At 38.9% G+C, this 21,967-nt stretch overlaps 1 protein-coding gene across 2 annotated transcripts in view; it reads left to right on the plus strand.

Annotated features, from left to right (window-relative positions):
• Positions 1-21,967, plus strand: part of uex (metal transporter uex) — a 118,648-nt gene that overhangs the window by 55,799 nt on the left and 40,882 nt on the right. For both annotated transcript variants that reach the window (XM_076192452.1, XM_076192453.1), the window contains exons 2-9: positions 1,597-2,605; positions 5,704-5,883; positions 6,907-7,213; positions 9,819-9,919; positions 10,016-10,087; positions 15,293-15,464; positions 20,850-21,041; positions 21,330-21,476. In XM_076192452.1, coding sequence (XP_076048567.1) covers positions 1,597-2,605; positions 5,704-5,883; positions 6,907-7,213; positions 9,819-9,919; positions 10,016-10,087; positions 15,293-15,464; positions 20,850-21,041; positions 21,330-21,476 — 2,180 coding nt within the window. The remainder of the gene's footprint in view (positions 1-1,596; positions 2,606-5,703; positions 5,884-6,906; positions 7,214-9,818; positions 9,920-10,015; positions 10,088-15,292; positions 15,465-20,849; positions 21,042-21,329; positions 21,477-21,967) is intronic.

Here is a 21,967-nt window from a genome sequence, read left to right on the forward strand (position 1 = left end):
GCCATGTCACTGCTGCAAACTTTTCTATCTTGTCTTTCCACTATATGTCTGGTCTCTCTCTTCCATGGGCCCATCTCGTACCCAGTAACACATCTGTTCCATCTCCCATCATTGTTTTTCATTAACTTTCCCACCCAATTCCATTTTCCCTCTGTTACTGCTTCCATGATATCTTTCACCTTACTTTCACTTCAGTCTCCTCTTTCACGTAACTTCCCCTCTTCCTGTCTTTCAGTGTTATTCCCAGCATTGATATGTCTATTCTTCTCCATCCACACCTTAGCTTTGTCTCCATAGCCTTCATTGATTTGTGTTGCAAACGTAGGTAAAGATCCTATTATGATGTTCTTATATTTACCAAATATTTTCCAACCAGTTGTGATACATCTTTCTATTTAGTCTTTATGATGTTTAGTCAGTTTCAGCATCTGGCCTTAATGATTATACTCTTCAACTTCAAGATTAACCAGCACTTATACTAGCAGTAACAGCCAAGAATTTTGGTCAAATACAATTTGTATATCATGGTAGTTTGTTATAATATGTATTTGCAGATCTATTGGAGACATTTATGCTATGATAAACTTTTATCATATCAGTTAAAATGCCCATATTTGAGTGGGGCCTGCACCATCATTTTTAATATATACTGTATATTGTATTTGATTTCTAACTGTTATTTACCTGTAATAGTGTGAGCTAAAGACTGATGAAAACATTTAATAATATTCCAATTGATGTAATGGTCTCTCAGGAAATCTTTTATCCCTTCAAATAGCTTCCTTCTGATTCCAGCCTCAAGTTTCATTGACTGAAAAATCAAAGCCCTTCCGTGGCTGGCAGTGGTCTTTGGGCCCTCCCATAAGTTTCTCTTGAAAGAAAACTTTAGACTGTTGTCTGTGCTGTATTAGTGTGGGGACTTCCTATAGCATTGACTGAAAGTCATGAAATAATGAAAGAAATACAGTTGAAGTGGGTAGAGAGAAAACCTGGGCCTGGTCTGGAGCCCAAGTGTCAGCCCCTTGGGACTGTACTTTTAAATGGAGGTGAAGGCTTCATTGGTTTTGAAAATGGGCAGCAAGGCAATGATTTTCACTGTCCTCCATTGTGCAGTACCACCATAGCAGGTACCCATCATTAGTCCTTGAAGGAGAGAAATGGATTCACCATCACCTAGGATCAAGTGCTAAACCTTAATTAAGCCCTATTACCTGCCTATTATTATTATTTATTAATTTATTTATTTTGTTATTATTATTATTATTTATTATTATTATTATTATTATTATTTTTTTTTTTTCTGCCTTTCTCATTGGACTCCCTTTTCTAGTCTGTTCTACAAATTGATGCATCTGTATGGGCTGTTCTACATATTGATGCATCTGTATGGAAAACTGTTTCTTGATATCCTTCAGGAACTTTTTTTTTTTTTTTTTTTTTTTTTTTTTTTCAATAGCCTCTCTTTCCAGAGAAAATAGGAGTTTTAATTTGAGGTATAAAAGGTGAAAAAATGAAGGAAGAGATGACCTATTACTATGTGTGACAAATTTACACACTGTGTATATACATATATATATCTTTTTCTTCTTTTTTCAGAACACGTAGTATGGGAGGACAATCAACAAACGTCACAACAGTTTCTGTGCCACCTGTTACTAGTGGCTTTACCGGCTTCAATATTTCAGAGGGAAATAATATTTCTAGATCAGAGATGCATGAGGAACATTTGAATAACAAAGAGGTGGAAAGAACAGTCACAGTTAATGGAAGCCAAGTTGAGCATGAAAAGGGTAATATTAGTAGCAGCAATATGGAAGCTGAAAGCACCACTGTTCGTGACCAAATACAGGTTACCAGTGGTTTGTTTGAAGAGAGTGAGAGTGAATTAAATACAGGTGTTCATAAAGAGTTAGATACAGTAATTCATAAAGAGTTAGATACAGTAATTCATAAAGAGTTAGATACAGGAATTCATAATTTAAAAAATACCTCAAGTGAATCAGATATAAATGTATCAGTACAACCACTGAATAGTGGAGTGGATAAGGATAAAGAGGTGACTGGGGTCAAAAGCATTGGTGGAGTGACAGAAGAAAGTGAAAAAGTGAGTTTACCTGATGCTGAAGCTGTGCATAGTAAAGGTGTAACGAGTGACCTTGTGGCAGTGACGGATGAGGAAATGACCCAATTTCATCACAATTCTGGTGGCATTCCAGAACATCAAAAAACAAACATTACAGTTCTGAATGAAGAGCTCAACAAAACTAATGTTGTAGACATGCTACCATTAGAGCCTTTGCAAAGACCGCCTTTGGAAGAACTCATGCTTGGGGATGACCCTGGTGTAGGCAAGATGACCCTTGCTCTAAGTGGGCCTCGGGCCCAAAATGATACTCGTGGTAAAGCAGATATATTTGGAATGAAGATTGATGAAAGTGCAAAAGGTATTGAATATGATGGGCTTGTTGGTCAACTGCTTGCTGATTCAAGTGCCACCCTACGATTATTCGGCACAGGCATTTCAAATGAGTCATACATCATGTTCACAGCTAAGAAGGGTCAGCAAGGAGAGCCTTGTTTTCTTGATACAACAAAACGTTTTAAGGCAAGTATTTTATGATTCTGTTTAGCATGTTCTTACCTTGACCTCAGATGAGTTTTATGGGAAAAATAATTGCAGACCATCTCAGTTTGAATTCTGTCACCAGCTAGCAGGAGGAGGGGAGCAATCACCAGTTGTCAGCTCACTTCTTGCAGAAAAAGTTGGGGAATAAATAGTCAAAATTGATAGAGATCTTGGGCCCATTTTGGATACCAAGTGCCTGCCCTTCTGGGCTGTCCCTTTAGGTAGAGGTGAGGATGTTGGCAGATTTTTGAAGATAGGCATCAAGAAGATGATATTGTTTATCTTCCTCTTAGTGTGGAATGCAGAAGTGGTTGGAGTGAACTTGAGGGGGATGAAAATGGGATGGATTAGGAAAGGGGGGCCTTGAGTACAAGGGTAATGTCTGTAGAGCAGAGAGGGTAGAAGGTAAGAGATGGGTGTGAATGGAGAGTGGTTGTGAATGAATGAAAAATTGATGCCACCTAAAGGGATTTCTTCATGCTTTTCTGTAAATTCTTGAGTGGATGATGGGGGAGGGTAACCATGTAATGAAGTGGTGGTAAAGGTGTTATGTCTTGCTGCAATGTTTCTGACCTGCATAGTGGGTGGGGACAGGAATGACTTTTCATCCACACATAACAAAGAAAAAAGGAACAACCAGTGGATGCTGGATGAGTGTAGAATGAATAAGGGATGGGTGTATACCTTGTCTGGGCCACCTGCTTTTGGCATATGTATATATCATAGAATAATGGATATTTTCAAAATCTGAGGTTACATTCTCATTTTTAATCTCTTTTTAAATTGTATGTATTCTGTACATTTTTGTCATGCAACAAAGGAGCTAGCTGAATAAAACATAGATCTCTTTGAGACTTGCCCCACAACAGTCTCATCATTACATAGTTACACTGACCATGTATATTGTGAAAATATATTGATTTACCTCCCATACCTCTCCATCCATGTACATATAAAACAGCCATTATGACATGACACAGGCTAGGCACAGCCCTATTATTACTTCAAACCAGTCTCTCTCTCCATTCCAAACGCAGTCTCTACTCTTGTAAAAACTCTTGACTGCCCATAACAACTTTCCCCTTATCTCATATATCTACATTACCTTCCACAATGCTTTCCTGTCTACCTTTCATAAGCTTTCTCAGATATATAAATGAAAAACTAAAGGATAAATATGAAAGAGTGAAATTGTGTGGAGACAAAGAATATATAGATGACACAGAGATGGCAGAAGTTTTGATCAGACATTTTAGATCTATTTTTACAATTGAGAGCTCACAATCTTGGGAAGATGGACAACAAGAAAAATCACCCACGATGAAAGAAATAAAGGTAACACAAAAAGAAATAAGAGACCAGATAAAAAACCTAGATGTCAGGAAATCACATGGACCAGATGGAATCGCAAATTGGATACTGAAAGAGTGTATGGATGAACTGACAGATACACTATACAAGATAATTGACTTCTCACTCAAAGAGGGAAAGGTGCCACAAGATTGGAAAGATGCAAACATAGTACTAATATATAAAGGAGGAAATAGGGAAGATCCTACAAACTTCAGTCCGGTATCCCTTACAAGCACAGTAGCAAAAAATATGTGAAAAGGTAAAAAGTTATCAGGAACAAATGGACCAAACACTTGGACAAAAATAAAATAGTAAACCCTAAACAATTTGGCTTTAGAAGTGGAAGATCATGTACCACAAACCTAATCTGCTTTTACTCGAGATTGAGATAATACAAGAAAGAGATGGCTGGGCAGATTGTGTCTTTTTGGATTTGCAGAAGGCATTCGACAAAGTACCACACAAAAAATTAATAAGAAAAATTGAAATAATAGGAGGAATACAAGGTAAACTGCTGGAATGGATGAAGGATTTCTTAACTGGGAGAAAAATGAGAGTGGCATTTAGAGGCAAACTTCGAATTGGAAAGATGTGAAAAGTGGTGTCCCACAAGGCTCTGTACTGGCTCCTTTAATGTTTGCCATATATACAGTATAAATGATATGGATGAGGGAGTAAACTGTGAACTTCTTTGCTGATGATGCCAAATTACTCAAGAAAGTAAGAACAGAAGAAGATTGCATATTGCTACAAGAAGACCTAGACAAAATATGGGAATGGAGTCGGAAAAGTGAGATGAATTTCAACATTAAAAAATGTAGCAAAATGGAATTTAGAAAAAGTAAAAATAGAGTATCAGGACAGTACAAAATTGGAAACAAAGAAATCAAAAAAGTCTATTCAGAAAGGGACCTGGGTGTAATCATCTCAAGTGACTTGACACCTGATAAACATGTCAATAAATTATTTGGAGAGACTTATAACTTATTGAGGTCAATGAAAGGGGCCTTCGACTACATAAATGAGGAGATGGTTAAAAAAATAGTTGTTACACTGATAAGACCTAAACTAGAATATGCTGCAACACTATCGGCACCTAGCACAAAGAAGAACATAAGTTAGAGAGAATACAAAGAGCAGCGACAAAGATGGTGCCTACACTGACAAACCTGACATATGAACAAAGATTGGAAAAATTACATCTGTCATCACTGGAACAGAGAAAAGGAAGAGGCGATTTGTTGACCATTTTCAGAATTATGAAAGGGATGGAAATTCTCAACAGAAACAACTTATTAAAGTGGGACAGAAGAGAAACAAGAGGACACGAAAAGAAACTAAAGAAAGACAGCTACAGAAGAGACCTACAAAAGAATAGTTTCCCACATAGAGTAATTGATGTGTGGAACAAACTGAATGGAGAAACGGTGAATGCCAAAAATATACACGATTTTATGAATAAACTGGATGTGGAGAGGTACGAAACAGGTCACTACGAGCATAGCTCTCATCCCGAAAAAATACAACTGGATAAATACATACATATATATGAAGTTTTAAATTCATTACTCTATGAAGATGTGCTGTCTAATCTTAGCAATATTTAAATATATTGTCTTGTTCATTAGAATTTGCCAGTAATGCTTTGTGAATAAAAAAAATGGGAAAATGTAGACCCTTTCAATAATTGTTCTAAAATTATTATTTCTATATACCATTTACAGGTTTTGAATGTTGGTGATAATTGGGCAACTGTGCAGGTGAACCTTCCTGTCATGGGTACTAATCAGGAACGTTGGTACTTGTGTGTCATGGATAATGTAAATGCTACACCCCTTCATCAAGCTTCTGTTGATTATCTTTCCATTTCTTCATACGAGTCCCTTCTTCCACTCTGGTTCAAGGTAAGTATTTAGACTTCTGTGGATTGAGTTGATGAAAGAAGGAGGATACAGAAGGATTTTCTTAGTGTTAATCAATCTGTTGACTCGTCAGTTTCAAGAATCTGGCTGCAACTATCAGATTGACCCACAGGTCACTTAGGGAAAATTTTGTTGAGTTGTCTGGGTTGTGATAATGGAGGCAGTATGATATGTTCTGTGTCTTCTATACGCTGTAGAAGTCATGTCCTTTGGCACTCTCAGGGCCAAATGGGTGCCAAAACATTGAATTTGCCAAGATTATTGGACAGTGTTGTAGAATGTGACTATTTCAAACTATGAGTAATTATAATGAGTAATTGATGCATAATGTATTTTTATTTATTTATTCAAAGAAAATTTTAACAAAAGTGTATTTATTGTGTACATAAGATCTCAAGCAGGGCTGTTGCTGGCATGGGGAAGTTTCCAATATTAAGGACATGTGATACACAATACTGTGAATATTTAATGAAATATATTTTTTTTTTATCAATGTGTCAACCCTCTCACTTTCATTAGAAGTGCTGAGGGGCTGACATTTGGTCTCAGGACTGGGCCTAATATCTTTATCAACTTCAGATATACAGTATTTCTTGCACTTTTTCACATATGGAGAACTGACAACCAGCAATTGCACTTCTCCTTTTACCAGTTGCACCCAGTGGCATTTAAACAGGCCTACACTAATACAACAAGACAACAGTCCAAATTTTCTTCTTAGAGTGATCTGTGGAGGGAAACAAGGACCTTTGCCTGCCATAGTTTGGCTGCAGGTTTTCCACTCAGTGAAACTTAAGACAATAGTTATTGTTATTATTATTATTGTTGTTGTTGTTATTAGTAGTAGTGGTAGAATTAGTACTTTGGGACTGGGTTTGTAGTTATTTAAACACAAGACAGCACTATACATTGTTTTATACAATTATCTTGTTATATATTTTGTTTGTATATTTATGTATTTACTTATTTATTTTATTTTATTTATTTATTTATTCATTTTTTCAGATTGTTCTGATTGTTTTACTTCTTATTCTGTCTGGCCTATTTTCTGGCCTCAACCTAGGGCTTATGGCTCTTGATAAGACAGAACTGAAGATTGTATCCAACACGGGTACTGCTGTTGAACGCAGGTATGCACGTGCCATTGCTCCAGTTCGTGCTCATGGTAATTTCCTGTTGTGCACACTTTTACTTGGTAATGTACTCGTCAACTCTTCACTCACCATCTTTCTGGATGAACTCACAAGTGGACTCTGGGCCATTGTAGGATCAACAATGGGTATTGTCATATTTGGAGAAATCATCCCACAAGGTATGTTAATGCAGAATGATATGCATTGTTTGATAGTTATAAATTTTGTATTAACATCCTATACCTTAATGTGGGGTTGATGGGTACCTTTTTAAGGTGGTCCTGCAAGAGAGACATCTTCCTCTCTGAAAGTGGCAGTTACCGAGAAGTCTATCAGAAGAAACATTTTGGTTGTTACACCTTTTTCAAGTACTTGAAAAAGCTGTAACAAGCAAAATGTTGTACTAATAAATGCTCTGTCCTCACATGTTTATTTTGATAGACATCTTCCTGTTGCCCATCTTCAAACTCCAACTTCCTCACTTTCATTTTGTGGTGCAGCCCCAAGAGGCTTACACTTGGTGTTTAGACTGGGCCCAAGATTTCTCTTGATCAACATTGACTATTTCTTCAGTATTTAAATACAAGGAGTGTTGATAACTGACATCTACTCCTCATTCAACTCCTTTTAGCTAGTAAAACAGAAATATTCCCAAACTAATACAATGCAAACACTAGTTAAAAATTTCTTCATAGAGAGATCTATGGGAGAGCTGAAGGATCATTGCCAGCTGCTGTGGGGCTGTGGGTGTCTAGTCAGAGAATTTTGAGGCAACAATTGATTTAAGCATCTACAACAACCTACCATCTATCCACACAAAACAATCTTACAGAATCACATATTCACCCAAATAACTAAACAAGTCCTTCAAGAAAGACCATAGAACTCTATACTTGGACAACCCCAAAACATAAGCCCCACAGAGAAAACCCACATCTGACAAGAACCACACAGGCATATCTGCACTCAGGACACCATCCAGCATTAAGACAGTACCAACACAGAAAAGGCCTTCCCACAAATTCAAACTGCCTCAGATGCAGCCACCACACAGGAGACACAGAACACCTTATACTAACAATTCCCCACACTAACAGCGCCCAGACAACAACACAATATATTGTGGACTTGTGGACTCGCATGGGGGCTGCTGCTGATTTCCTGGAAGCCACAGGTCTTCTATAAGAGAGGCCAGGGGCAACAGATTGACTGACTGATTATATAAAAGGAAATTAATTGAGTTTAGGATGGGTGAAGGGTGGGTGCATGCCTTGGCTGGCTACCTCCCTTATAAGGGGGAAAAGGTCTTTGGTGAATAGATAGACAGACCTATCTCTCAACCATTCAATGCTTTCATACTCATACCCTATTCCTAAATGTTCTCTCTCCTTTCTTTGTCTATCTTTTCCTCTGTGTATACCTTTCTCTTTCTCAATCTCTTTCCTACCATGGCATCCTCCCTTTCTGCCTCCCTTTTCTTCCTTCCTCTCCCTCAATTTATCCCTGTCTCTCTCTCTCTCCCTCTCTCACTCTCTTTCTCTCTCTCTTTCTCCCTCCCCTTTCCCTCTCTCCTCTTTCTCTCCCTTACCCCCTTTCCCTCTTTACCTCTCCCTTTTCCCTCCCTCTTCCTTTCCCTTACTTTCTCTTCCTTTTTTTCCTCTAAATCTCTCTCACTCTCAGTCACATTCTTAATCTTCCTCCCTCCCTTTCTCTCTCCATCTCTTTCCCTCCCTCTCTCCCTCCCTCTCTCCCTCCCTCTTTCCTTCCCTTCCTCTCTCTCTCTCTCTCTCTCTCTCTCTCTCTCTCTCTCTCTCTCTCTCTCTCTCTCTCTCTCTCTCTCTCTCTCTCTCTCTCTCTCTCTCTCTCTCTCTCTCTCTCTCTCTCTCTCTCTCTCTCTCTCTCTCTCTCTCTCTCCTTCCTCTCTCTCTCTCTCCTTCCTCTCTCTCTCTCTCTCCTTCCTCTCTCTCTCTCTCTCCTCTCTCTCTCTCTCTCTCTCTCCTTCCTCTCTCTCTCTCTCCTTCCTCTCTCTCTCTCTCTCCTTCCTCTCTCTCTCTCTCTCTCTCCTTCCTCTCTCTCTCTCACTCTCTCTCTCTCTCTCTCTCTCTCTCTCTCTCTCTCTCTCTCTCTCTCTTTCTCTCTCTCCTCTCTCTCTCTCTCTCTCTCTCTCTCTCTCTCTCTCTCTCTCTCTCTCTCTCTCTCTCTCTCTCTCTCTCTCTCTCTCTTTCTCGTATGTTTATGCAGTATATATTTTTGGGTCTTTTTCAATTACATTTCTATAAATTAATCCTGCTCTTGCTCATCATTCTTTTTCAGTGAGAATCTAATCTCCATTCAGAAAAAGAATGCTACCCTTCTTAAATCTCCCCAGTGCTACTTTTGTAACTCCACATTTGTAATGAATCTTGTTACTCATCAAAGAAATTATTCTATATTCTTTTATAAATTATTCTATATTCTTTTATATAATATGTTGTCCCTGTGCTTTGTAGGTGCTAGTCATGTGTGCAATTTGATTTGCCATGTTGTAACAGCAATATGTAATATTTTTTAATAATTTTGTTTTTATTGAAAGATACTACTGAAGATGTTTTTGTATATATACTGTATTTTATTTTTTAACCAAATGCACATTGATGAGTATTTATCACATACTGTCTTGTACAGTATATCCATATATTTCTAATGTTTATACTTAATGGTGTAATTTATTTTACCAATATTATTTTTGCTGTTTTATTTATTTATCTTATTTTATTTTATTGTATCTTTTTACTTGGCATGCAGCTATCTGCAGTCGACATGGGTTGGCAGTTGGGGCACGTACTGTTTGGCTTGTTCGCCTGTTCATGGTTCTTACTGGACCACTTTCTTACCCAATATCAAAGGTAGGTTTTAAATTTTGTTTTTTATATATATAAAATTTAGAATAGGTGGAGTACCTTTGGTTATTATTATGTAATTGCATTTATCTTACTCTTCAGGTTCTGGATGTAGTTCTGGGAGAGGAGATCGGTAACACATATGATCGAGAACGTCTCAAAGAACTCATCAAGGTAAATATTGATATTATCCATTAAGCAGTTAGTTTAAATTGCCATGTCTTTCTTCATTAAGTAATTAAGATTTTGGGCAAAAAAACTAATTAAGTTTTTCAAATAGTAAGGATCCATTGATGACTTTATAGCCATCCATATCTTTACAACAGATTATATACCCTGAAGACACCTTTCATAGTCAGTTTGCTGTGCAACAATCTTTTATTTTTCTGATCAATTTATCCACCTTACAATGGGAAAAGGACATTGGTGTATGTATTTACCTAGTTGTATTATAAGGGAAGGGAGCTATGCTCATGGTGACCCATCTTTGTATCTTTAAGCATAAATTTTTTTCTTAAAAGTTTGAATAGTGTTTGCACATGCTGTTTTTTTTTTTTTTTTTTTTTTCCTCTCTCTCTCTCTCTCTCTCTCTCTCTCTCTCTCTCTCTCTCTCTCTCTCTCTCTCTCTCTCTCTCTCTCTCTCTCTCTCTCTCTCTCTCTTTCTCTCTCTCCATTGTCACATTTTAGTAAATCATTCCTGTTTAGGATTTCCATTCCTTTCATGTGTATTTACCTTATTGTTGTATACAAGAAAGGAGCAAAGCTCATTGGATCTTACCTCCTAGTCTCCACTTTATCATACCTAACCTCAAATTCATGTAGAGTTCCTACGTTTTTATATCCTTTATTTCCAATTATTATATTTAGATTTGAATTCATGTATTGTGTATTTACCTAGTCTTACCTAGTTGTATTTTACGGGATGGGAGCTATGCTCGTAGTGACCCATTTTCATGTATAGTTCTGGCATTCACTGTTTCTCTGTTCAGTTTGTTCCAGACATCGATCACTCTGTGTGGGAAGTTTTTTTTTTTTTTTTTTTTCAGGTCTCTTCTGTAACTGTCTTTCTTTAGTTTCTATTCGTGTCCTGTTGTTTCTCTTTTGTCTCATTTTAATAGGTCGTCTCTATCGAGAACTTCCATCACTTTCATAATTCTGAAAATGGTCAACAAATCGCCTCTTACCCTTCTCTGCTCTAGTGTTGACAGCTGTAATTTCTCCAGTCTTTGTTCATATGTCAGATTTGATAGTGTGGGTGCCATTTTTGTCAATGCTCTTTGGATTTTTTTTTTTTTTTTTTTTTTTTAGGTGCCCCCATTGATACAGCATATTCTAATTTCAGTTTTATCAGTGTAACAATTATTTTCTTAACCATCTCCTCATCCATGTAATCAAAGGCCACTTCCATTGGTCTTAATAAGTTCCGAGTCTCTCCAAATAATTTATTTACATGTTTGTCAGGTGTCAAGTCACTAGAGATGAATACTCCTAGGTCCCTCTCTGAGTTTACTTTTTTGACTTCCTTGTTTCCAATCTTATATTTACCTGAAACTCTATGCGTGTGTGTGTGTATGTATTTACCTAGTTGTATTTTATGGGACGAGAGCTATGCTCGTAGTGACCTGTTTTCGTATCTCTCCACATCCAGTTTATTCTTAAAATCATGTATAGTTTTGGCATTCACTGTTTTTCCGTTCAGTTTGTTCCACACATCAATCACTCTATGTGGGAAGCTATTCTTTTTTAGGTCTCTTCTGTAGCTGTCTTTCTTTAGTTTCTTTTCATGTCCTCTTGTTTCTCTTCTGTCCCACTTTAATAAGTCATCTCTGTCGAGAATTTCCATCCATTTCATAATTCTGAAAATGGTCAACAAATTGCCTTTTTCTCTTCTCTGTTTCAATGATGACAGATGTAATTTTTCCAATCTTTGTTCATATGTCAGGTTTGTCAGTGTAGGCACCATCTTTGTCACTGCTCTTTGTATTCTTTCTAACTTTCTTATGTTTTTCTTTGTGCTAGGTGCCCATAGTGTTGCAGCATATTCTAGTTTAGGTCTTATCAGTGTAACAACTATTTTTTTTAACCATCTCCTCTTCTATGAGGTCGAAGGCCACTTTCATTTATCTCAATAAGTTATAAGTCTCTCCAAATAATTTATTGACATGTTTATCAGGTGTCAAGTCACTTGAGATAATTACTTCCAGGTCCCTTTCCGAATCAACTTTTTTGACTTCTTTATTTCCAATTTTGTACTGCCCTGATTTTTACTTTTTCCAAATTCCATTATGCTACATTTTTTAATGTTGAAATTCATCTCACTTTTCCAACTCCATTCCCATATTTTGTCTAGGTCTTCTTGTAGTGATATGCAATCTTCTTCTGTTCTTACTCTCTTGAGTAATTCGACATCGTTAGCAAAGAAGTTCATATAACAGTTTACTCCCTCATCCATATCATTTATATATATGGCAAATATTAAAGGAGCCAGTACAGAGCCTTATGTGTATTTACCTAGTCATATTATATGGAAAGGGAGCTATGCTTGTGGTGACCCATCTTTGTATCTTTCAACATTAAGTTTATTCTTAAAATCGTGAATAGTATTTGCACACACTGTTTTTTCATCTAAGTTATTCCATATATCCTGCACTCTGTGTGGGAAACCATTCTTTTTCCTATCTCTTCTATAGTTGTCCTTTTTGAGTTTCTTTTCATGACCTCTTGTTTTTCCATTGTCATTTCTATTGTGTGTGTGGGTGTATTTATCCAGTTGTATTTTGCGGGAAGGGGGCTACGCTTGTGGTGTCCCACCTTTGTATCTTGCAGTGTCTAGTTTGCTCTTAAACTCATAAATGGTTTTTACGTACACTATTTCATTTTCCAGTTTGTTCCAAGTGCCTACCACTCTATGTGGAAAAGTGGTTTTCTTCAGATCTCTTCTATAGCTGTGTTTTTTTTATTTTCTTTCCATGTCCTCTTGTGCATTTCTTGGCCCAGTTGAACAAGTCCTCTATCGAGTATTTCTGTACCCTTCATGATTCTGTAGATGGTCAGTAGGTCACCTCTCTCTCTTCTTTGCTCCAGAGTCGGTAACTCCTGTTTAGCTAATCTCTTCTCATATGACAAGTTTGGAAGTGCAGGTGCCATTTTTGTGGCTGCTCTCTGGATTCTCTCTATTTTCTTTATATTCTTTTTGGTACTGGGTGACCACAGTGTTGCCGCATATTCTAGTCTAGGCCTTATCAGTGTGACCAATATTTTTTTAATAATTTCTTTGTTCAAATATGTAAATGCCACTTTTATTGATCTTAGCAAGTTGTAGGATTCTCCGACAATATTGTTTATCTGTTTATCATAGGACAAGTCATTTGAGATAATTACACCCAAATTTTTTTCGGATCTCTCCTTCTGTACCTCCTTGATTCCAATTTTATATTGTCCTGATATTCTATTTTTGCTTTTTCCAAACTCCATTATGCTACACTCGTTAATATTGAAATCCACTTCCCATTTCTGACTCCAGTTCCATACCTTATTCAGGTCTTCCTGCAGTGATTCACAATCCTTTTCAGTTTTTACTTTCCTTAACAGTTTGGCGTCGTCTGCAAAGAAGCTCGTGTAACATTTCACATCATCATCCATGTCATTCACATAAATAGCAAACATTATTGGAGCCAATACAGATCCTTGTGGTACTCACCTCTTTCCAACCTGAATATTTTTCTCTGAGCACTACTCTCATCTTTCTATCAATCAGGAAGTCCTCTGTTCATTTTAGTAGGTTCCCTTGTATCCCTCATATATGTTCCAGTTTTTTTTAATAATTGTTTGTGTGGTACTTTGTCAAAAGCTTATTGTAAGTCCAAGAAGGCACAATCAGCCCATCCATTCCTTTCTTGCACTATGTCTATTAATCTTGAGTAGAAACATATTAACCCCTTCCATACGGTGCCGCACACGTAGGCGTCATGGGGAGCGAGTGTATTCGCGAGGCTGCCATATCGGCGTCTTGATTATATTTATTGTAGTCGCCCCTCCATAATGACATTCTTTCTAATTCTTTTGTAATCGCATTTTCTATGGTTATCAAAATTCACGGGTGAAGAGAGAACGATCGATATAAGCGGTGACTATATTTTATGATGCGAGTATTATTACGACACGTACGGCTGGCATTGGCTGCTGCCACTGAGATCTAAGTCCATGACGCCTACGTGTGCGGCACCGTATGGAAGGGGTTAAAGGTCAGATATCAACAGATATACCATTCACTAAAAATCATCGAAAAAGTACTTTTTAACCCATTCAACTCCGATGACAAGATGTCTTGTCATTTGGTCAAATAAAACAAAAAATCATAATAAAACAACAAAATGTTTGATGATCAAACAGCACCAGAAAAATATGACGTCATCAGTCCTCCTCGAGGAGGACTGATGACGTCATATTTTTCTGGTGCTGTTTGATCATCAAACATTTTGTTGTTTTATTATGATTTTTTGTTTTATTTGACCAAATGACAAGACATCTTGTCATCGGAGTTGAATGGGTTAAAAGCATACAAATAAAGTTTTTACCTATTACAGAAGAATCTATTCAGAAAATTCACTTTTAATTGCGCCTCGCATACCACTTTTCCGAAGTCTAGATATTCAGAATAACAATATTGTTTGTTTGGCAACTGTGACGTCACGAACGCGGAATTCCTCGAACCTTTCCCGAAGCGCACGGGCGGAATGTTTCGAATAGCAGACGACGCAATGAAATGAAGACAAAACTGTTTTTTGCCAAATTTGATAAGATGTAGATGGTGGAATTATATAGAATACTGTCAGTATGTTTTTTTATGTACATTAAACTGTAAGTACAAAAAATTATGGAAATACATATGTCCTTCCTCAAGGACATATGTATCCATGGTATGAATAGAGAATGGTTGTGTATGGTGATGCAGTGATGCATGAAAGGGAGTGGGTGGGAGATGGGGCGAGGGGGAGAGAGGGAGTATTTGTGAAAAATAACTTGACGCAGCCTGAATGGATTTCTCCCTGTCTTCTCTCTTTCTGCATGAGGGAACAGAGATGTGGGGGGATGCTGATTATATGAAGCAGCCTTGCTGTGGATGTGCTGTGCCTTGTGGCAATACTTCTGACCCAGGGTAATGGGTGAGATGTAGGGATGACCTGTCATCCAGGAGGAGCCAAGATAAAGAGGGAGGGAAGGGAGTTAATGGAGATAGTTTACTCTACCAAATCTATGAAATGTTAGTAAACATTCTAATATTAAAGGAAATCTATGTGCATAACTTCTACCCAATATTTTTGTTAGAGGTAGTTTATATTTATGGTATGTAGTTAAATGATCGTGTTTATTTTGCAGGTAACTCATGATTACAATGATCTGGAAAAAGAAGAGCAAAACATCATATGTGGTGCCCTAGAACTCCGAAAAAAGACTGTGTCTGAAGTGATGACAAAGCTAGATGATGTGTTTATGCTCTCAGTTGACACCTGTCTAGACTTCAACACCATCAATGATATCATGCAACAGGGTGAGTGCATGTTTCAGAGTGTATATTTCCATATTTCCCTTGTAAAGTGGAAGAGACCTTTTCATATTTAGACAAATCTAAGGCCAACTAGAATGTAGTAACACTCATAAACATAATTAATTATGTTTTGTGTTATTCAGAGTAAATTAAAGGTCATACTCATGAATTTTTTATTCAGCCAAAATAAAAGATCACATAACTAATATAGGTAGTAAACCCTTTCAGATTCCAGTAGTTGTCAAAAAAACGTCTGCAAGACATGTCACTGTCCACGTCAATTGTGCTTTACAATGGTTGATGTAGAGTCTTTATTTTAAAGTTACTTGTAATCATAGGATATTGAATTTTATATCCTTTTTAAGCTGAATTATACATTAGTATAGCATACTTGAAAAGCTATAGAATGAAAATGAAAGGTAAAAAGTATGGATTGAACCAACTAGTTTGAACATTTTTAACACCATTTAGATAGTAATTTTCTCCCAAACAACAATGAAACATACATATACCAAGGCTTTTTCCCCCTTACAAGGGAGGTAGCCAAAAAGGAAAATGCATAAAATCATTCCCACCCATTCCATCCCTGAATACACTCCACACCCCTCCACCCTCCCTCTTATCTTAGCACCTCCTGGATGACGGGTCATCCCTGCACCTTGTCCACTGCCCTGGGTCAGAAGCAGTGTTGCAAGACACAGCACATCCACAGCAAGGCCGCTTCATTAAATCGGCGACCCCCCCTCTCCGTCCCCCCATGCATAAAAGGAAAAGACGGGGAGAAATCCCTTCGGGCTGCGTCAAATTTTGCTCACACATACTACTTCACCCCCATCCCCCCACCCATTCCACCTCATGCATCACAACATCATCCATATACAACCATTCTCCATTCGCCCGTCTTCTGTCCTCTCCCGTCCTTCCTCAACAGACATTCCCCTCTTCCCCAAAGCCCCCTTCACCCCATCCATCCACCTCATCCTAGGACGTCCCCTCATGTTCACTCCCTCCACATCTGCCTTCCATACCTCTTTTACTAGTCTTTCTTCACTCATTCTTTCCATGTGTCCAAACCATCCTAATACTCTCTCATCCACCCTATCTCCCAACTCCCTTTCCACCCCCATTCTTCTCCTCACCTCCTCATTTCTCACTCTATCTAGCCTAGTAACCCCCATCATACTTCTCAGACACCTCATCTCAAACACATTCAAACTCCTTCTCTCTTCCTCTTTTATGTTCCATGTTTCTGCCCCATACAGTGCTGTTGGCACAATCACTCCTTCATACAGTCTCCTCTTAGCATCCATTCCCAAAAGTCTATTCCTCATTACACTCTTCAATCCACCAAGGCATTTACTTGCTTCTCTCAATCTACATTCTACCTCCACCTCCACTCCACCTTTTCCTGCCACATTTGCACCCAAGTATCTAAAACTATCCACTTCCTCCAGTCGCTCTCCCTTAACCACTTCACTCCGGGCCAAAATCTCGCGGGCAGCATTAGCTGCCAGACGTACGATGTTGCGTCATAATACTCGCATCATAAAAAATAGTCACCGCTTATATTGATCGTTCTCTCTTTCACCCGTGAATTTTGATAACCATAGAAAATGTGATGAAGCCCGTTTAGAGAGTATGTCAGTTACGCAGGGACAACTACAATATATATAATCAAGACGCCGATATGACAGCCTCGCGTATCCACTTGCTCCCCATGCCGCCTACGTAGGCGGCACCGTATGGAAGGGGTTAATGCTCACTTCCAGTCTACTGCCACTTTCACCCCTTGTACATCTCATCACCTTACTTTTACCCACATTTATCTTTAGCTTTCTTCTATCACATACTCTCCCAAACTCTGTCACCAACTTCTTCAGTCCCTCCTCCGATCCTGCCACAAGCACAGTGTCGTCAGCAAACAACAGCTGGCTCACCTCCCACTTTTCTCCATTTTCTTTAACCGTCTCCAATCCCTGACCCACTACCCTTGCATTTACCTCTCGCACTCCATGTATAAGTTGAACAGCCAGGGCGACATAACACATCCTTCATGAAGTCCCACCTTTACCTCGAACCACTCACTCTCTCCATTTCTAATCCTGACACAAACTCTACTACTCTCATAAAAACTCTTGACAGCTCCTAGAAGCTTTCCTCCTATCCCATATATCTGCATAACCTCCCACAGTGCCTTTCTGTCTACCCTATCATAAGCCTTTTCCAGATCCATAAAAGCCCAAAAAACATCCTTCCCCTTTCCTATAGCTTTCTCACATATTTGTCTTACCACAAAGATCTGATCTACACAACCTCTACCCGTTCTAAATCCACACTGTTCCTCACCAATTACTCCCTCTGTTCCTCTCCTAATCCTCTCAATCAAGATCCTCCCATAAGCCTTCCCAACTACACTTAACAAGCTAATCCCTCTGAAACTACTACATTCACACTTGTCCCCTTTTCCCTTGTAAAGTGGAACTATACAGGCACTCCTCCAGTCCTCCGGCACTCTACCCTCTCTCCAGCAAACATTAAATAACCTCACCAACCAGTCCACCATCACTGTACCTCGTTTTTTTAGACATTCTGCATGGCATCCATCCAGACCAGGTGCCTTACCTGCTTTCATCACCTTAACAACTTTCTTCACTTCATCCTTCCTTATTTCTCCTCCATTCTCCTCACTCATCATGGTCGTTTTCTTAGCATTTCCCACTGCAACTATCTTTCCCTCCCTATCCTTCACATTTAGCAACTCCCTAAAATATTCTGCCCATCTTCCCCTTACTGCCTTCTCTTCCATTATCATCTCTCCATCTGCACCTTTTACCTTTTCTTCTCTACTTGTTTTGCCTCCTCTTCCTCTCTTAATTTCTTTCCAAAACATCTTTTTATTACTTTCAAAATTTTCTGTCATACTCTTACCCCACTTCACATCTGCTCTCCTCTTTTGCTTTACTTCTCTTTTCTTTGTACCTCTCATATGACTCCCTCGTCCTATTTTGTAACCAATCTGTGAAAGCTCGCTTCTTCTCTTCTACAACCTTCTTTGTTTCCTCATCCCACCATTCACTACCCTTCCTTCTATTTCCTCCTGTCCTTCTTGTTCCACACACCATCCTTGCACTCTTTGTGACTCCCTCCTTGAACCATCCCCATTCCTCCTCCACACCTACCTCTACTCTATCCTTCACTCCCTCCCACTCCTCCTTCAGCTTCTTCTTGTACTCCTTCTCCTTTTCCTTTTCATTTAAAGAGTTCACTCTAAGCACCTCCCTACCTTTTGTCCCTTTCCTCTTTCTCCATCTATCCTCCACTCTCAACTTACCTTCCACCAAAAAATTATCTGATATTTCCCCACCCTCTCCCCTTAGCACATGTACATCCTTAACTCTTCCTATCATTGTCCTATTTACCACTACATAATCCATCAATGCTCTATCTACCACCCTTCCATCCACCACCCTCCCCCATGTGTACTTATGCTTGACTTTCTTCCAAAACACTGTATTTGCTATCATCAACTCTTCCTAGACACATTTCCACCATCAACTCTCCACTACAATTCTTTCCTGGAACTCCACATTTCCCAACCACTCCATCAATTGGACCATTTCCTACCCTAGCATTAAGGTCTCCCAGTACTATTACATTGACATTTCTCCCAAAATCCTCTATGCACTCATTTAAATCTATCCAAAAGGCCTCCCTTTCTTCTACACTCTTCTCACTGCCAGGCCCATATGCACTTACAAAGACCCACATCTCCTTTCCCAGTTTCACCTTCATCCACATTATCCTTTAGGAAACGTCCTTCCACTCCACTTCACATTTACCTATCTCTTCACTTACTAGAATAGCCACCCCTTCCCTCCCTCGCCCTCTCTTCACTCCTGATAACCTCCCACTTACACTCCCAAACTTACACTCACCCTTCCTTTTCAACTTAGTTTCACTCAAAGCCAACACATCCATCTTTCTTCTCACAAACATACTACCTATCTCTTCCCTTTTACTCTCATCTGTACCACATCCACGCACATTAAAAGACCCAAACCTTAGGGTGCTGGTCGGAAAACTCCCAGACCCTCTTATGCCTTTACTTTTTCGTTTAGGAATGTCCCCTGTGGGGCTACAAGGAGAAGGATGCCTAGTCCCACTCCCCGTCCCTTTCTTCTCGCCTCTTATGATCCAAGTGGAAATACTTGATGGCAGTATTCTTTTCCCCCACCACAGGGAATTCCCCCACAGCAGAAAATGAATACTCAGAGAAATGGTACAGGACAGCAGCAAGGGGTTGGGGGACAGCATAACGGAGGGACAGTCGTAGTATAAAAGTGTCATCATTTCTCTATGAAGAGTTTTCCTCTATCATAGACAAAATGATGTGTGGCTCTGGTCCGTAGGGGCGCCCCATATAGACCCTAAAGTATCAACTTCATGCTACTTTGCCACAATAACAAGCAGCCAATACCCCAGACAATGAAACATAATATGATCAATTTCCTATTCAGTGCCATAGAATTTATTGCATTTTGATCATTATATGGTTGAATGTACAAAGATACAAGACAAAAACATATACTGTGTTGGAATATGGGGGATCAATCACATGCATACACACTTTCAGCAGGGATCCTGAGTAAGTATAAGCAACTAAACATCTGCTCATTCACTACGACACATCAACCATTCCCTCTCACTACAACTTTGTTATTTGTAGATGATGTATGTATGAGCATTGTTAGTAACTTTAAATTTTTCTTCTCATGGTCTGTCATTACAGTAACTGAATTTCTATACTAGGGAAGTGGTATGACTTACTGGTACATCATTGGAATCTGAAAGGGTTAACAAATGCTGGTTCTTTCTCTCTCTCTTTCTCTCTCTTTCTCCTCTCTCTTTCTCCTCTCTCTCACTGCCCTCTCTCCCCTCTCTCACTCTCTCTCTGCCCTCTCTTTCTCTCTCATTTTCTGCTCCCTCTCTCTTTCTCTCTCTCTCTCTCTCTCTCTCTCTCTCTATCTCTCTCTACTCTCACTCTCAGCCTTCTTATTTCTCTTTCTTTCAGCCCTCCCTTAGCTCTCTCTCTCTCTCTCTCTCTCTCTCTCTCTCTCTCTCTCTCTCCCTCTCTCCCTCTCTCCCTCCCTCTCCCTCTCCCCCCTCTCTCTCTCTCAGTCTTCTCACTCTCATGGCCCTCTCTTGGCTCTCTCTCTCTCTCTCTCTCTCTCTCTCTCTCTCTCTCTCTCTCTCTCAGCTCTCTCTCTCTCTCCCTTCTCCCTCCCTCTCTCTCCTTTTCCCCCCTCTCTCTCTCTCTCTCTCTCTCTCTCTCTCTCTCTCTCTCTCATGTTAGATATTTGATGTTTGATTTTTTTTTATTTTTTGCAGGTTATTCACGCATACCTATCTATGAAAATGAGCGAACCAACATCATCTCTGTGCTTTTTATTAAAGATCTGGCATTTATTGATCCAGATGATAATACACCCCTTAAGACAGTAAGCCAGTTTTACAAGAATCCTTGTAATTTTGTATTTGAGGACACAACTCTGGATATCATGTTCAGAGAATTCAAGGAAGGTATGTATGATATTCTTCTTCATCTTCTTTTTCTTCTTCTTCTTCTTCTTCTTCCTCTTTTAAATTTTGAGTCATTGATTTTGATTACTTGTTCATTGTCCCTTTTATAGTTGTAATTCAAGGAACATATGTTTATACAATATTCTTCCTGTTTTGTTTTTTTATAATTTGGGTAATTGATTTTGATTCCTTGTTCATTGTCCCTTTTTTTGAAGTTATAGTATTTTACATATTGGTAAAAGAATAGAAGGACTGGTTGATGAAAACTTTTTTTTTTTCCTCAATTAGGTGACAAGGGTCACATGGCTTTTGTGCAAAGGGTCAATAGTGAGGGTGATGGAGACCCATATTATGAAGTTATGGGCCTTATCACCCTGGAAGATGTCATAGAAGAGCTCATACAAGAAGAGATTGTTGATGAAACAGACGTCTTTAGTAAGTGATATGCAGTTTATATGTGTTCTGTTTTGGGAGAGTAGTAGTGATGATTAAAATGTTACCTCAAGTTTCACCAACTGGGATCCCATAGGCCCACCACAGATAGGAATAGCTCTCAGGTCTTCCCATAGATCTCTCTGGTAGAAATGCTAAATCACTTTGTTGTAATTTAGTAGGACTGTTTCTATGTCACTAGCTGGTTGAAAGAAGAAGAAGGGAGGGAGCATACGCTAGTTGTTGTTGTTGTTGTCGTTCCCTAGACTGTCTGTCCGAGCAGTCCCGTCTCCCCAAGGAATGCCACAGCCAAAACTGGGTTTTCCCACAAATCCTTTATGAGTGTATGTTGTGTTGTTTGCGTGCATGATTGTGTATAATGCAGTCTGCCATTATGTGTTGTATGGTATGGGGTGAAGTGTTACATCCTGGGCAGCTGTTCACAATGCGGTCATCCAGCCTCTTCTGGTAGCTTAGAAGTGCTGGCTGGTGGC

Source organism: Oratosquilla oratoria, chromosome 11 (assembly GCF_046742065.1).
Source record: "Oratosquilla oratoria isolate Oo_2021 chromosome 11, ASM4674206v1, whole genome shotgun sequence".
Classification (NCBI taxonomy): Eukaryota; Metazoa; Arthropoda; class Malacostraca; order Stomatopoda; family Squillidae; genus Oratosquilla; species Oratosquilla oratoria.